At 37.0% G+C, this 17,722-nt stretch overlaps 2 protein-coding genes across 3 annotated transcripts; both read left to right on the top strand.

Moving 5' to 3' along the window:
• Positions 1 to 5,615: 5,615 nt before the first annotated feature.
• Positions 5,616 to 10,951, top strand: LOC128234299 (coiled-coil domain-containing protein 153-like). Its single transcript, XM_052948463.1, has 6 exons — positions 5,616 to 5,728; positions 7,291 to 7,362; positions 7,743 to 7,862; positions 8,127 to 8,219; positions 8,958 to 9,088; positions 9,866 to 10,951. The coding sequence occupies exons 1-6, from the start codon at positions 5,671 to 5,673 to the stop codon at positions 9,992 to 9,994; spliced, it is 603 nt and encodes a 200-aa protein (XP_052804423.1). The 5' UTR covers positions 5,616 to 5,670; the 3' UTR covers positions 9,995 to 10,951.
• Positions 10,952 to 14,545: 3,594 nt separating this feature from the next.
• On the top strand, positions 14,546 to 16,450 carry LOC128234301 (platelet glycoprotein Ib alpha chain-like). Of its 2 annotated transcripts, none has more exons than XM_052948468.1 (3): positions 14,546 to 14,639; positions 15,269 to 15,734; positions 15,962 to 16,450. In XM_052948468.1, exons 2-3 carry the CDS (start codon positions 15,328 to 15,330, stop codon positions 16,077 to 16,079), a joined length of 525 nt encoding a protein of 174 aa, XP_052804428.1. In that variant the 5' UTR covers positions 14,546 to 14,639; positions 15,269 to 15,327; the 3' UTR covers positions 16,080 to 16,450. The 2 variants fall into 2 exon arrangements, with proteins under 2 accessions (XP_052804428.1, XP_052804427.1); XM_052948467.1 differs by having other exon boundaries at positions 14,577 to 14,795.
• Positions 16,451 to 17,722: the final 1,272 nt, after the last annotated feature.

Consider the following 17,722-nt stretch of genomic DNA (forward strand, 5'->3'; position numbering starts at 1 on the left):
GTGATGTTCGTAAGCTGGCTGAGGCTGCACACGACTATTAAATAGTAAAAAAAAGGTACGCTGAGTGATTTTGCCAAAGCATGAAAATATTTAGAAATGCTAGATAGTTTTTCCCATTTAAAACCACAGACACCAGAATGTATGATAACAATAGTCATATCTGACGGTTATCCATTAACTTCGAAGAAGATGATGATGGGAAGTTGTCGAAAAACAGCATATTCTATCGTTTTAAACCGCCTGTGTGTGATAAGATGGATTTCTGCTACTGTTTGGACTAACCATACATATTGCTGCGATTGTTAGAAGTATTTTTGAATATTATTTGCATTGAACACGGTATGTATACATGCATATGATTTGCATTTATATCGAGTTAATGCAAGTTTCACGTGATGTTTATATACAATTGGTTGGTAAAGTGACCGCGACAACGGACTTTTTTCTATTCTGATAGGTCAGAAGAAAAGCACAAATAATGTTTCAGCATTTTATCAATAGTCCGCCAACAACCGACCTCAACAATCATTCGCCCATAATGTCCCATCACTCTTTTTAATAATGACACTGGGCGGCAAAACAATCGACCAGAAAATCTACATATGATGTGAAAAGCTTACCCCACCCGCAAATGCTGGAAACTATGCAACATTCAACGATAGTTAATTCCATCCCTACGGTGAAAGACAAAAACTCATTTACAACAGAAATGAATTATCTCTTTGCTGGTGCAGTTCTGAAAATCCGACACTAACAACATGAATTAAATCCATTTAATATGTGACGATTCCATGCAAACACTCGTGATCTTGAACCATGACATGTGTACTGTACTCTGTGACATGCGGAATAATTGTTACATCATCAGATAATGTTTGGTGACCGATTCATGTTTATGCACTTTTAAAAGGTTTCTATGTTTTGAATTGATATTGACGTATTAAAATGCAATGACTTTGACTATAAGCGTATTGCAAACTGTTCAACAGTTTTGAGAACTATTTCGGGGGCGATCTAAACATGGATACCGAGTGTGATGACTTCAACAGGGAGAAAACAGTTGTCCCGCTTATTCTTAAAGAGCCTTAATAATTTGAAGGTTATTTATAGTGTTTAAATAAACAAAATAACAGGATAAATAGAATATTTGGTTAGTGCCGTGGATGGAGAAAGTTTATCTCTGATTTTTTCACCGACAATTTCAAACAAATACTAGGACTAATTAGTTACATGGTAATGTTTTTCCCCATATATAAAACCTGGGATTTATTTTTTACGTCGCCTTTCTAGACGTTGTACATAAATAGTTCGGTTGAGCATTTTGAGTTATTAAATTATATGATCTTTTATATAATATCTAATTTTAATTCTAAATTCTTTCATCAGTCTAAATGATATAACCTTCATTTCCAGCCAAAGAAATAGCCTCATGATTGGCCTCACGGAATAAATAAGTAGTCTGCTATTCATATACCTACTATTTTTAATGGAAACATTGCATACCTTTGGAGTTTCCTAAGACCATAAGCTACACGCTCGAACTTGACCGATAACTTATTCTCATTAACACTGTCACTTAGTTCCATAATGATCAGATAATACATACTGAAGTTAGTGTCTGGATGACCTAAACCTACATTTTTAATATAAAAGGGAAATAACTATGCAGTTACTGAGGTCATGAGCCTCCCGATCGATCTTGACTGAGACATTATACGCACAAACACACATACGTTCACATAATAATTTGATAACACACTCAAGTAATTGTCTGCACAGTGTTTTGCTGACGTCTTCGCCGCAACCGACGTCAAAAGTAATCCATATGTAATTCAATTCAATACAATAGTCTTTATTTCAACGCCAGTACCTGATGACTATGCTACAGGGAACTCATTGTGCAAAAAAATGAAGAAAATACAAACAAACATAAACATGAAAAAAATGATAATAAATAACTTCCTTGGCCGAGAGTGTCAACCGAAGAGTAGTGTTTTGCGGTAACGGAATTTACCGAGAGTTGGGATGAACCTATCTTAGAGTTACACCTGCGGCCATGGTAGATGTTTTTCTCCCACCTCATTTAAACGAAATATAATAAAAACAAATAAAAATGGCATATCTCCTTATACACTAAATACAAATTATGACCCTTGATTGACGTTTTATTTACTTTTGATTGCTTTTGCACAATTTCATATTTAACCAGGTTTTCACGAATTGAAACCTTATTAGAATGACGTAAGTCGTTGTTCGGATTGGCCGTCGGGAGCGTGGCGTGTAAACTAAGGTTAGTTAGGTTTGACATTAAGTGACTAATCTTGGTATATAGGAAGAAGTTATAGAGACCTTTCATGGGAATGCGTTTGGGTCCCCTATGGTCACTTTTACTCAAAATAGAAACAAATGGTTGGTACTGAATAATTTTAGTTAATGTTGACATATTTTCACCAAACTTGGTGTATAGGAATAGTGTGTATAGACCTTTAATTGGATTGTGTTTGGGCCCCGAGAGTCATGGTCAAGGTCATTGTTTCTAGAAATAGAAAGGCGGTTGGTACTGAATAATTTAAGTAAGGTTTGGTAATATTCTGACCACACATGGTATATATGAAGAGTTTATGGATACCTTTTTGGGTGTTGCGTTTAGGGTCAAGGTCAAGGTCCTTGTTACAAGAAATAGAAAAAGTTGAAACTGAATCTAACTACGAGGGCAGAAGTTCTTCTGTCAGTCATTAAAATCCTGTTTGTCGCATTGCGCCGTTTCATGTTTAATTTTTAATTTTACTCTTTATTGCTTTTGACAGGCACATATTACATTATTATTGTATTTATTTCTAAGACAGAGCGACGATTAGTTCACGGCGCTGTCCTACGACAGCTTTTGTTTATATACGGTACCTTTTTTATCTTTGCCCGTGGCCAAATATTTTGATCTTCTCGTCATGTGTGGAAGAAAATTGAATATTGTTTCATATTAATGGTATCGGAAATGTTTTAAAGAAATGCCACCAACATCATGCCTATGGCAGAATTCCATAGCAAGAAAAGATGAAAAAAAATAATGAAGCAGAAGCAGCACGAGCATACATCACGTGAGTAGTAACACTGCCTTGCCTGGAGTCGCAAGACACTTGCAAGGTGATGACATTGCCCTTGGATCGCAAGACACCTACATGGTGATGACATTGCCCTTGGATCGCAAGGCACCTGTTATGTGATGGCATCGCACTGGGATCGCAAGACACCTGCAATGTGATGGCATTGTCCTGGGATCACAAGACACCTGCAAGGTGATGACATTGCCCTGGAGTCGCAAGACACCTGCATGTTGAGGGCATTGTCCTGGGATCGCAAGTCACTTGCTAGGTGATGACATCGCTCTAGGATTGCAACGTCACTACTATGTGATGACATTGCCCTGTGATCGCAAGACATCTGCCATTTGATGACATTACCCTGGGATCGCAAGACACCTGCAAGGTGATGACATTGCCCTTGGATTTCAAGAAACCTGCAAGGTGATGACATCGCCCTTGGATCACAAGACATCTGCGAGGTGATGACATTGCCCTGTGATCACAAGACACCTGCAGGGTGATGACATTGCCTTGGGATCGCAAGATACCTGCAGGGTTATTACATTGCCCTGTGATCACAAGACACCTGCAGGATGATGACATTGCCCTTGGATCGCAAGAAACTTGATTGATGATGGCATTGCCCTGGGATCGCAAGGCAAGTGCAAGGTGATGACATTGCCCTTGGATCGCAAGACACCTGCAAGGTGATGACATTGCCCTTGAATCACAAGACACCTGCAAGGTGATGACATTGCCCTTAGATTGCAAGACACCTGCAAGGTGATGACATTGCCTTGGGATCGCAATACACTGCAAGGTGATGACATTGCCCTTGGATCGCAAGGCACCTGTTATGTGATGGCATCGCACTGGGATTTCAAGACACCTACAATGTGATGGCATCGCCCTGGGATTACAAGATATCTGCTAGGTGATGACATTGCTCTGGGATCGCAATATACACTGCTAGGTGATGACATTGCCCTTGAATTGCAAGACACCTGCAATGTGATGACTTTGTCCTGGGATCACAAGACACCTGCAATGTGATGACATTGCCCTTGGATTGCAAGACACCTGCACGTTGATGGCATTGTCCTGGGATCGCAAGTCACTTGCTAGGTATGACATTGCCCTAGCGTTGCAACGTCCCTACTATGTGATAACATTGCCTTGTGATCGCAAGACACCTGTCATTTGATGACATTACCCTTGGATCGCAAGACACTTGCAAGTTGATGACATTGTCCAGGGATCGCAAGACACCTGCAAGTTGATGACATTGTCCAGGGATCGCAAGACACCAGCAAGGTGATGACATTGCCCTTGGATTGCAAGAAACCTGCAAGGTGATGACATTGCCCTTGGATCGCAATTTTCGAGCGAATGAAGGTAAGTGTAGGCATAGTTTTTCGCTGCTCTTTCTTTACTGACTGCGGAGGAAGACGAGAATGATGTTGGATATTTTTACTTTTTCTGTACATATGCTGATTCCATCTGAGACTTGATTGAATATAAAAACGAAAATGATTATTGTTGTTTTTTTCTTCAGACTTTTCAGTTAGGAGTTTGTTTAATTGTTTTTCCTTATTGGGAACGCCAGATTTTTGCGGTTGAATGTCCATGCAGCCATCTGGCTAACCATTTTACAGTATAAAACCGCGTAAAATCTCGGTGCGAAATATCACATGCAATGCGCGTATTTATATATATAAGCGGTCCTATGAATGATACTTTCACGAGCAAAGCAAATGTTGTTGGTCACTATTCACTGAGAGAGGCTGATTCTATAAACGACGATGGGAGGAACAATGTTTACCCCGGGTAACGATGACGGGATGGTTAACAACGGAGGGAAAGGAATAATGATTTTGACGGGAAGGTGAACAACGGCGACTGAAGTGGTAGGAATGGAGATTGGAGGATAAACAACCGTTATTTGAGGGGCAGTTATGGTGAAAGGGGTTATGAGGCTAACAATTATGGTTCTAAAAAGGATTAGGCACGATGACGGGAGGGTTAGCAACAGCAGGAAGATGAAAAAAACGGTAATGGTTATTAAAAGGATTGGAGAGTTAACATATATATGTATCATTGGATGGGATAACGTACGTTGACCGTGAGAGGCCGGGCTAGTTACAACGGCGATATGAGGCGTATATAGTTATGGCGATGGAATGTTTTTATTTGCATTGTTTCATTGGTTAATTAAATCAACTACTTTCTTTTTATTATACACTATCTGTGATTTATCAAAATATTTAGTAGGCCATGACGCGGGTTTGCACTATGTGTCTGTTTAATGAAGTTGTTCATTATCATGCTTTCACTTACTTGATCCTGTGTATTGCATATGCTACTCGACCATTACATTCTTCCTGTATAATATGTGTCGGTTAAAAGCTTTTCTTACAAAATGTATCTAATGTACTTGTATGTTGTACCTTTATTAAATAATAACCCAAACAAAAGACCATTATCGACCGTATCCGAAAGGACGTTTTGACAAGAGCTTTTTTAATTTTGACCAATGAAATGTTAGTTTTCTAGCAAGCACGTTCCGGTTTTGTTTACAATAACGACAAACATGCCAGCCAAAAAGAAAAAAGGGAAGAAGGGTAAAAAGGGAAAGAAGAAGAAGGATGGTAGGAAATCAATGAGTCTTTTGACTATTATATCATGAACTGTAGTGCAGTTGCGATATTTTTCGAGACGTGTCGGATTATCCCGTATTATTTCGATTTGTATCCATTTCGGATATAGGCTAATGAGTTTTGAAAATGTCAAGCATTTGGTGCATGCGTAACGTCTGTTTCATATCACAGTTTAAATTTTGACTTGTCATTTGAGTTGTATAAGTTTGAAATGTATATCTTCGAAGAAAGTTCATCTATGAGACTTACGGAGTCGATTTGTACCACTTTGATATCATACCTTCGTACCATTCGGCTGAAAAGAGCGTACCAGATATAATTATAGTTATATATGATTTGATAATTGTTGTGTTTAGAGATGTATAGGCAATTAAGCAAACATGAAAATTGATGAATGTGTCCGGAAATGTTTTAAACCATACAACAGATGATATAAATACAAAATTTAGGATGCTGGTTGTGAACACTGGAAAATTTAAGTTGTGTCAAGTTCCTGTGGTTCTGAACAATGTTTGTTTATTGGTTATAGTATTTATGTTTTATTAAGTGTAAAACAAAATAAACTTTGAATAAGATGAAATATTTTTTTTTTGTTACTTCAAATAATATATGAACAATGTGAACCCTAATCATTATTTACTAATAATTGCATTCCATTTTGATTTTAAATGTAAATAATTAGAAAAATATATATAAAGCCAACTTTTGCATTTATAAGCATAATCATATATATTTTGCTGTGGGTGAGAACTTAACCTCAAGTATCCCAACTGTCTCCTTTAACGACCGCGTTAGCACCTACTTAACGCCTTTGAAAACGCTTATACATGGGTACAGTCTTCGTCGTAACTGGGTTGCCCATAGCCCGGGACAAGTAAATACGGTTTCGGACAAGTTAAAATTCCCAGGTGGTTGCCTGAATGGGCAAGTGTATTTTTCCGAAATTTAGATCCCTCTGTTTTCATAATTTCTTCAGCAACAATTCACACATCCTGATGAATGTTATTATTATATTGTAATATTGGCTTTCGTATATTTATGCATGGATTGGTTATTTTGGGCAAGTGGTTTTCTTCAATTACTTGCCCAAAAGGACAATTGCTGAAAAAAAAATAAGGCAAAGACTGTGTGTATAATGCATATGTTGTACGATGTCCCCATGAACGGGAAGATATTGAAGTGGTGCAAAGTCTCCAACATATGACTTACCGTAGTCCACCTAAATGGCCATCAACAAGTCCTTTGACGATTTTTTACCATGGCAGACTGGAGAAAGGGATACAATCATTTTGAAATGTCAAAATAATAAAAAAAGTATCCCTGATTGCTCATTACTGTAGCTACTATGAGACTGTGATAGCAAACCAGCTGCAGCTTTATATATGTGATTGATGTTACCTGTAGGTTGTAAAATAGCCTGATTAAATACATTCGAAAAGCTTTAAAAGATGGAAATGTGTAATTTCAAACTCTGCTGAGTTAAATATGTTATCAGCATGCAATGTATATATCAAATTTGGATATATAAAATAAAGATTTTCATGTGATTTCAGATGCTACTTTGGAGTTGGAAGATAAATACCAGAGAACCGTCAATGAAATTGAAGCCCTCAAAGATCACCTTGGTAAGGCATGCTATTATTGAAATATTTCATGTTTTCACACTCCTTGTGACAGAAAAGAAAAAAAAATACTGGTAGAAGGTTTTTCTAACCCTTAGCCTCTTTCATCAGCTCCTCACTCATTCTGTCATGTCTGGTTATGATACTTGATTGAAACACATACCATAGATCCTGAGACTGCCAATATTTATCAAGCCTTGCTTCAAATTTTTTAAATTATTTTCACTTATTATAATGGTGGTAATTTGGAATTTTTTATCAGACACTTATAACTTAGATATACCATACACTGGATGCACTACACATATTAAATTTCTGTGTTTAGAGCAATTTCAGTCAATATTTCGATTGAAAATTTATCAATTTCTCATCTTTTTGTTAAGCTATTCGCAAGGAATTTTCTCGGAAAGCTCATGGTGCTGAGGATGAGATGCGTTCTAAGGTGCGTGAAACGGAGAAAAACTTGGAAAAACATCAGACAGACCAGAAGGCCATTAATGCAGGTAATTAAGACATTAATTTTTGCTTTGGATGTATTATTTCTGCAATGTTTGCTTACATTACAAAAAGATTGCAATGTTTATAATGAAATAATCTCACTTTATCAATGACTTATCAATTGTTTTACTAATAGGATGAAAGGTTATTTGATAAATACTCTTTTTGCAAAGACATAGAATACATCCAGGTGTCCTTTAAATTACTTTGATAAGGCTAACTGTTTATATTATTTGTAAGCAGTAAAGTTTTATCACCACTGTTTGCAGACATGACTCGACAGTACAAGACTATGCAGACTGAAATGAGTTTACGAATACACAAATTGGAAACAGATTTGTTACGCACCAGGCAACTACTTTGTAAGTACATGTATCTTGCAGATACGAGAGTACATGTTGTACTCTTACTACCCTAAATTTTGGTAAGTATATTAGTTTATATTCATGAAGTATTAAAACAAACAACTGGTTGCACTAGGCAACTTGAACACATGTTGTTAGCTTTCTGCTTGGTATGGAAAATTGTGAACATAAATGAAAAGTTTTTACAGCATCTATCTGTTACGATAACCTTAAAAGGCTTAACATAAATATTTGAATGTTGGCAAATTTTGTTGCCATGTTGACTAATTCCTATATAGTCATGAAATGTGTTTTTCTTGTTACAAAACCAAAGTGGTTTAGTGGTTACAACTTGCAATACAGGCCTCAATTTCTCGAATCTTAAACTCCTTATAACACGATTAAGCTAAGCTCACTATTTTTGTTTTTAAAAAAAATGAATATTTTTTACTTCTTAAACATTTTTTATATTCAAGATAAGAATTATCATTATGATAATCACAATAAATCATTTATAAAAATTAAATTTAAGTATTACTGTGGCTAATTGAAATAAGCTACTTAAACCTGTAAGGCTTAAGAAGTTTCGAGAAATTTGGGATAGAGGTCAAAGGATTGAATCCTGACCTAAAAAAAGGATATATTTATAAATAGAATATGTTGATAGCAGATACAAACATATTCCATAAATTTGATACATATTATGATATTAGTTTTCTAACATGTACCTTCTATCATACGTTTATTCATAAACAGCAACAACAGAGGCTGACCTTAAACGAGTCACAGAGGAGAAAGAGCGTATGACAAAGGAGAAGGACGAGGAAATAGATGGTCTCAACATAAAAATAGATGGCATGGAGAAAGACTATGAGAGAATTCTTGATGTATGTTCACAATGACTTACATATTCTGTTACAGGCCTGTTAAGAGTCTATTTAGGCATTCCTTTTCAATAACCAATTGCAGTTTGATACTTTACATCAGAGCTAAAACATACATTGGCTCATGTTGATAATGCTGTAATGTCATGTCAAGTTTTGATGTTGAAAGAACATCATCAAACTTGATCAAAGACATCCTAACCAGCGCTGTAAACTGCTGACTTAATTGATCAACTTTTATCATAGATATTATCTAGGGGCTATTCCAGTAAAACATATAACCCACGGGGAAAGGCAGTTATTTAAATAGTATATGTGGGTGTCTTTTTTTGCTAATTTGGACTCCACAAACGGGTAAATTTGCTTCTGTAAGGAGGTGGTATATTTTTAAAAGTGCCTTCCCCCTGGGGGTTTTATGTTTAAATGGAATAGGCCTAACCAGCATATCTGACTGTTAACTGCTAACCATAAGTGATGAAATTGTAGCATAGATGTCCTAACCAGTTTTTAACCAGTCATATAACTGCTTTCTGCTGACCATCATTAATCAAACTTTACCAAAGATTTTCTAACCAGCATATCTAACTGCTAAATGCTGACCAACATTGAACAAACTTTACCATAGATATTCTGCCAGATATATATGATTAAACTTTACCATAGATATTCTAACTGGCCCTTCTAACTGCTGACCATAAATGATTAAACTTTACCATACATATTCTAATCAGCGTACCTAACTGCTGACCATTAATTGTAATTCCATTTTCTACCCCATAGGAGACCCTTGACAGCCTGATGGCAAAGATCGATGCAGCTAAAGAGAAGTGGGAAGAGAAAGCCACGCTTGTTCAGGTCAACAACAAACATGTGCTAATGGAATTCGGTCTGAACCCACTAGAACTCTAGAAGTGTTGTAAAAAATATATGTTACTCATTTTTTTTCCATTTAGATGAAGGACATTTTTATCAATTAATCAAATGTCTAAATTTTGTTTTAAAGTGAATCTAAGAAATGTTAACTCTATTTGTGGGGGGGGGGGTATTGTTGGCTGTAAATTGGATTTGCTGAAAAATTTAAATGATTTAAAAGCTTAAAATTAGTTATACTGCCTTGAAGTTACATCATAATGATTAGAAAGTTTGCATGTCCAATTATATTAAAGATTCAAAGAGTATTTCTCATCATAAGGGTGTATAGGAATAATATTATATTTATTTCATTTGCTAAACATGATTCCTAAATCATGTTTCAAAGAGCTTGTTTTGTAATGTGTATAAACTAAGTATTCATTATATTATTTTCTCTTTTATTTTTCATGCCAAAACAAACGTTTTTGTGCCAGAGGTTTAAAGTCTTGTGCTACATCTATGTTAAACAGAACATCTCGAGGGCCGCCTTATCAATGAGTGTGTTGTACAATCAGTTTTTCAAACTTCCATTCTTGGTTGTTTGGCTGTACTTTAAAAAAAAAGGTGTGTGGCTAGGTTACACTACATATATTTAAGGTTTTGATCACAGTTGTTCGTCTGTTCATGCTGTATGTCTGCAGAGGGACACTCGAGCACATTATTTTTTATGAGACTCATTAGTATACAATCCACTTGCTTAGTATTTAATCCAACTTCTGGGTTTTCTGACATTTTTTTGTACTCGCATTGATGAGGTGGCCCGAATCTTGTTTACTTTTGTCTTTTGAATCTGTTGTGTTTTAAGAAATGATTATCTGTTTTTGTTGATTCTTGTATAAAGACGAACATGCACCTGCAGTTCATTTCATCTGTGATTATCATATTTCTTCAGCATTTATGGTTTATACATACAACGTTTGTGATATTTTTTAAAGATTAAACATGTTCACAGTTGCCTTTGTGATCTTTTTTGTCATTCATTTTAAAGTCAATTTCTGAATTTAAAATTTATGCATGGTAGCTGAATGTACATGTATGATACTTTTACTTTGACATTTATTTGAGTGACATCATGATGGATGTGTCATCTTTTTGTTAGAATAAATATTGGCTCCTTTTTTTTTTTGGGGGGGGGGGGTCCAAAGCTTAAGCATCTTTTAACTATTTTTGGCGGAGTTGGTTTTATGGCATGAGTGTCCACTGCCAACCTTCCACTCAACACCACACCAAAACACACACACAGATAACTTATGTGCAGGTAATAAAATGATTATTATCTTAATGTGCATAGGAGCGGGTGTACTAATTTCTTGTCACCAGAAGATAGCAAAATAAGGTACTGTATGTTTTAGACAGAATCACTAATTTAGCAATCAATACTTGATTCAAGGCATGAGTCCCACTATGTAAGGAGCGCAAAAATAGTTACACTTGATAGATGTATTTTTAGCTCGACTATTCGAAGAACAAGGAGAGCTATACTACTCACCCAAGCGTCGGCGTCGCCGTCACACATTGGTTAAGGTTTTGCATGTAAGCACCTTTAGGTCATTATCTCAGCAATTGCATTATGTATTGCATCGAAACTTTTGGATATGTATTTATATCCCCGACAAACGAAGTTGGGTATATTGGAGTCACCCTGTGGTCGGTCCGTTGGTTTGTCGGTCGGTCCGTTGCAATTTACCTTGTCCTGAGCATAACTTAAAAACTACTGGATGGAATTGGATTAAACTTCATACAATGGTAGAGCAATATGAGAGGAAGTGCAGTGTACAATAACCATAACTCTATTCTAGCATATTACTGAGTTATTGCCCTTTGTTACTTTTTTTGTCCGGAGTATAACTTGAAAAGTGCTGGATGGAATTGATTGGAACTTCATACAATGGTAAAGCACAATGAGAGGAAGTGCAGTGTTCAAGAACCATAACTATACTTTAGCTAATTACTGAGTTATTGCCCTTTATTTGTTTGTTTTTTCCAGACATTAACTTGCAAACTACAAGATGGAATGTATTAAAACTTAATACAATGGTAAAGCACAATGAGAGGAAGTGCAGTGCACAAGAACCATAACTCTGTTTCAGCTAATTAAAGAGTTACTGCCCTTTGTTACTTTTTTCTTGTCCGGAGCATAACTTAAAAACTATTGGATGGAATTTAATAAAACTTCATACAGTGATAGATCATAATGAGAGTAAGTGCAGTGTACAGGAACCGCAAGTATATTTCAGCCAATTACAGAGTTACTGCCCTTTGTTACTTTTTCTTGTCCGGAGCATAACTTGAAAACTATTGGATGGAATTTAATAAAACTTCATACAGTGGTAGATCATAATGAGAGGAAATGCAGTGTACATGAACCGCAATTCTATTTCAGCCAATTACAGAGTTATTGCCCTTTGTTACTTATTTCGTGTCCGGAGCATAACTTGAAAACTACCGGATGTAATGTAATAAAACTTTATACAATGGTACAGCATAATGAGAAGGAATTCAGTGTACATGAATCATTACACTATTTTAGCAAATTACAGAGTTATTGCCTTTTTCTGTGTTTTTTTTGTCAAACTTTTGTCCGCACAGTAACTTGAAAACTACTACCGGTAGATGGAATTTCATAAAACTTCATACAATGATTATGATAAATCATAATGAGAGGCGGCGTTCGGGGGTATTAATCACCTTCAGTGTTAGCTCTAGTTCCAACTATCAAACCTACTTAATTAATCAAGTAAGATAATACTAATTTGAATATAATGCAAATTATGGGCCTTTATTATTTGACTTAGAAATTCTGGCCACAGTTTTGCATGTAAGCACCTCTAGGTCAATATCTCAGCAAATACAACATGTATTGCATTGAAACTTTGTACATGTGCTCCCAACCAGTCAACCTTAATTAATCAAGAAAGATAACTCTATCTTGCACATAATATAAATTTTGCCCCTTTATTATTCGACTTGGCAATTATGGTTAAGGTTTTGCATGTAAGCACATGTAAGTCAATAACTCGGCAACGACTTGATGTATTGCATTGAAACTTTAAACAATCAAGTATGATAACTCTATCTTGCATATAAAACAAATTTTGCCCCTTTATTATTTGACTTAGAAATTCTGGATCAGGTTTTGCATTTGATCTTAATTTACAGTGATCCATGCATGTTTCACTAAAACTTTGCAATTCTTAGCTTAAAAGTGGCGGAATAGTCGAGCGCGCTGTCTATGTGACAGCTCTTGTTCATTTAATTTTAATGCATTATTATTAACATCAAAACAAATAATACATATGATTTGTGTAACTTGAAGATGAAAAGATAGCGATATTTTGGCGCTTTTTAACTGGGGACTTTGTGGCCGCGTAGCTATTAGTTGAAGTCCCCAAATTAAAAAGGCTAATATTTATTTCCAGCCATCATGTGCCCAATTAAGAGCGAAATAAATCATTTTAAATCACTGGCTTATCCAGTTGTGATACGTGTCCAGCATGGCTCCTGTGTGGTTTGTATGCATACAGTATGAACTTAATTTGACATATTACTGTTAAATGGTAAATCATTACTACAAGTATTTAAACTATATGCGTCCTTGTCTTATCTGCATGAATAAGCTGTAAAATACATAACGGCTCCGTATGCATTATTAAAATACATCCGTCACAGCGACATGCCCCACACCTTACATAAGGTATCGGATACACAGTTATGCTAGTTTTGGATTCCAGTAGCCAATAATTTAAGTAATATTACACACCACTGACACACATGACATTATAAGGACCGGTTAGTCAGCCCCAGAAGGTGTATATGGGACTGGACGATCATTATAATGCCATATGGCCTGAAGTGGTGTGTAAATATTTATTATGTATACCACTGGCTAATTCATTGGTTTGGTTAACATAAGCCAGCATATTTATCAATCAATATGTATTAAAAATTAATTAACCAATCAAATATTTAAATGTTCAAACTAGGCTAAAGATAACATGTGCAATTTTATTCAAATGGATACTGGTGACTCTTTTTTAATAATTTGTAAGGGTTTTGTGTACAGAGAAATTGTATGACAATTTGTACTAGACCTATATAACAAACACTAGTGTTGATGTTGAGATAGGAAGATTGACAAAATCCCACAAGTTCAGTTGAAAGAAAGATGCATTAAGTGTATCTATAATCACTAACGGATGGGGCGGGGTGGAGGAGTGAGGGGTGTCGAACGACGAAAAATGAATTTTATACACCAGACTGCACTATTTAAGACATATAGCACAAGCCTACCCCTGTAACCAAACTCAAACAATAGTTTTTGGTGAGGAGCATGGTCCAAAGTCAGGCACACAAGATACATATTCCCTTACGATAAAGCCAGGAAGTCTGACTCTGTCTTGGATTTTTTTCTATCATTTTTTGTTTCAGCAAGCAATTCCATTTCAAAGTATACCAAAATTATTCAGGGTCAAGTTACGCGAAAAAAAAATGCCAATGTATCGAAAAAATGGCAAACAGATTTATTGGTCGGGTACCTTAATTTATAGATGAGAACTTAATCTGATAATAAGAGAACAGTTTCAAATTGGCGTAAACGGAATGTTCAAACAAGGCCGAGAGTAGCTGATAGTACTTATATGGGGTAAAATATGTATTTATAGAACGTAACAGATTTTATTTTAGTAATGACAAACTATATGCATTTAAAGATAACATAATAATCAGCAAATAACTGACATGTGATAACTATTAACGATCAATTAACGGACGTATACGAGCTAAAGGCCAACAGTCATGGGTAAGACCGATTATTTATTTGATTTTTCGAATGCATATTTCTGTCATTAATATTATCTTAATCTGTATCTTATATTTATGTTTTCTGCGTAAATCAATAAGTGTTACCTTGAGTTCACGTGAAATGAGAAAAGGGTACACCTGTGTGTCCTGACTTAAGATTTTGTATATTTTAAGTGATATGTTGATTTCCACTGCTAATGCCATTATACATTGTAGTGCTTTCGCGTATCCACGAACTATTTTTGTATTCAAATTAATGATATAAGATCTCTCGTATACACCTGTAGCATTCTTTCAAAACCTCAAGGTGGATTTAAAACATCTTAAATGTCTAGCTAAACGGCGTTAGTTTGGATGAAATAAATAATCGTGTGTAAGTATTTCGTTATAAGGCTACCTGATGCACAATCATGTGAATTGTCGATGCCCGGTTTTACCATAGTATTTTGGACCCCTCTATTTTCTTGCCAGCTGTTTCCGGAGTGTTGCTGCTCTGCGCGTGTCTGCTAGTCGGAGAGACGCGCGCAATCATGACGTACACGCCGCCTAAAACGTTGAGGACCACGACCCGTATGGGTGTGAGGACTCCACAACGAACCATGATTTCTAGCCGTATACACTCTTTAAGACCGACCAGCGGCGTTACAGCCTCTCAAAAGCCGCCGGAGAAACACACAACGATTCTCGTCTCCTCAACACCATTGACAACTGCCGTGCCGCTTACTCTGAAGCCTGTCCACAAGCAGACAACCGCCGCCATGATGTCGACTCCCCCTACGCCACCGGCACCACAGACGGCGACTGCTCATGTTCGGACGGCGTCCACTTTTCGACCACCAACACCGCCGTCGGTACCCCAACCTGCAACCGCCACAGCCTCGCCATCACCGGCCAATTTGTCATTAGAAAAAATAACAATTATACTCTTCGCAATTTTGTAAGTAGACCTAGATGCTTTCGTTGATTTACGTTTAATAAACTTCACTTAACATTTCCGAACTAATGCACCTGGTTGATTGGAAAAGTTTTCCATAGCTAATCAGTTATTTGAATATTTCTCCTTAGATAATCATTCGGTCTCTACTATTTACCCTTTGTTGTGCCCGCCGCTGCCCCCAACCCTCGGCTGGGCAAACCATGTTTAACTTCTTCACTATTTCACAGGATGGTTGTTTCCGTGATCCTGGTGGTCATCACATCCCGCTGCATGTTCGACCTCAAGACTCACCTTACAAATGCCCAGAAGTACAGCCCTTTACAGGCGAAAACAGTGCCTGTATGACATCACCAACCTGACGTCACCACCAGAACAGCTTGCTTTAATGTGCTGAAGCCAGCTATTTATGTGCCAAATGATTTAAAACAAGATGAAAAAATGTAAAATTTGATTATGTGTATTATGAACGTCTCAATTTAATAACGCACTAGACCGGTACATGTGCACACTGTCTGCGTCCGATGTTTGCATCACTATTTCGCATGTTAACCATAATCCATGGGTCCGCGCAAACTAACAGACAATCGGGTTTTATGCATAGTGTTTACATTTTATAAAACATTAATAGACTTAAACGTTCCGTTTTTGTGGTATGCTTTGCTTGATAACAATTTGTGTTTCTATCTAAGTTCATTAATTTAAAAATATAAACGATATTGTGTCACTATTCTCATATAACTTTTCAAGCCAAAATAATAGACCCACATACGCTTGAACGCACAATCGGACACGGAAGCATCGAAATGACCCAACAGTATTGAACTAGTACGGATCTAACGAACGCGGTCAGCATCCACATGGAATACCAGCCTAACGGGACATACCAGTTGTCTATGGTTAGACGGTGTGGATTTCTTGTTTCGGCCATTAGGTCTGAAACCTACCTAACTTCCCGTGAAATTCACAGAAATGAACTGGTCATTGTAAAATTAGTCAAATAAAATAAAGGAGTATCGGGACAACAGCCCTTAAGATCACTGATTGCGTGCGGTTCGGGTGCGGAAGCTTAGGGGTTCAATCTCTGGTCTCATCAAACCGAAAGACGTAACATATGGTACCAGTAGCTCCCTTGCCTAGCTCTCGGCATTTAAATGATAGACCCGGGACAATGGTGTACTAAGTATTAGTTCAACCCAGGCCGAAAGTTGTATCCCGTGTATCGGTGTTTTACACCGAGCACGTTAAAGAACCAAGAGGTCTCTTCGCAAAGAGCTAGGGTATCGCACCCGGATCTCTTGTATCTCACTCTGTTTCTTCAAGTATTCCAATGTCTGGATTAGACTGCCGCATTTCTGCCACTATTATGCACCAGTCAATTGTAACCACGCCCCCCACCCCTCCCCAGGTCCAGGGATTAGCCGGCGCTATGACAAAACCACCGTGGTCACCCGGCCCTGCGGGGCCACCTGGAAAGTAAAAACACGGCATTTTCCCCCGGCTATCCCCGGTATAACCCCGGACCTGGGGGGGGGGGGGGCGTGGTTACAATTGACTGGTGCATAATCTCATGATACGTATGGCGTTTAAACACAATTGAAGTCAAAATGGCGTCAAGGCGGGGCAAACCATAATGCAACCAATGGGCGTGGGCAAACCTTGATATACTCAAATAAACGAATGATCCATGATTGTTTAAAAGCACGAACGATTTTTCCAGGGTAAACACAACGAGAAGAATGCTAAAAATGGTTTACACACTGTTTTCGGACTTTGGATTGGTTTTGACTATAATATGGTCCTCCTTTGTTCCTTCCTTGCGTTGAGACCTACTTCACAAATACGTCAGTTCGGGTCGTGCTTAAGTACTGACCAATTAGCTGACGATATAGTAATAGAGGGATACTGCTGACCAATTGCTGACCATATAATTAGAGAAGAAAAAGTCTTACTTATGACATGAAATTAGTATGGAGTGTTCTTTAATGTAT

This window comes from Mya arenaria, chromosome 5 (assembly GCF_026914265.1).
Source record: "Mya arenaria isolate MELC-2E11 chromosome 5, ASM2691426v1".
Classification (NCBI taxonomy): Eukaryota; Metazoa; Mollusca; class Bivalvia; order Myida; family Myidae; genus Mya; species Mya arenaria.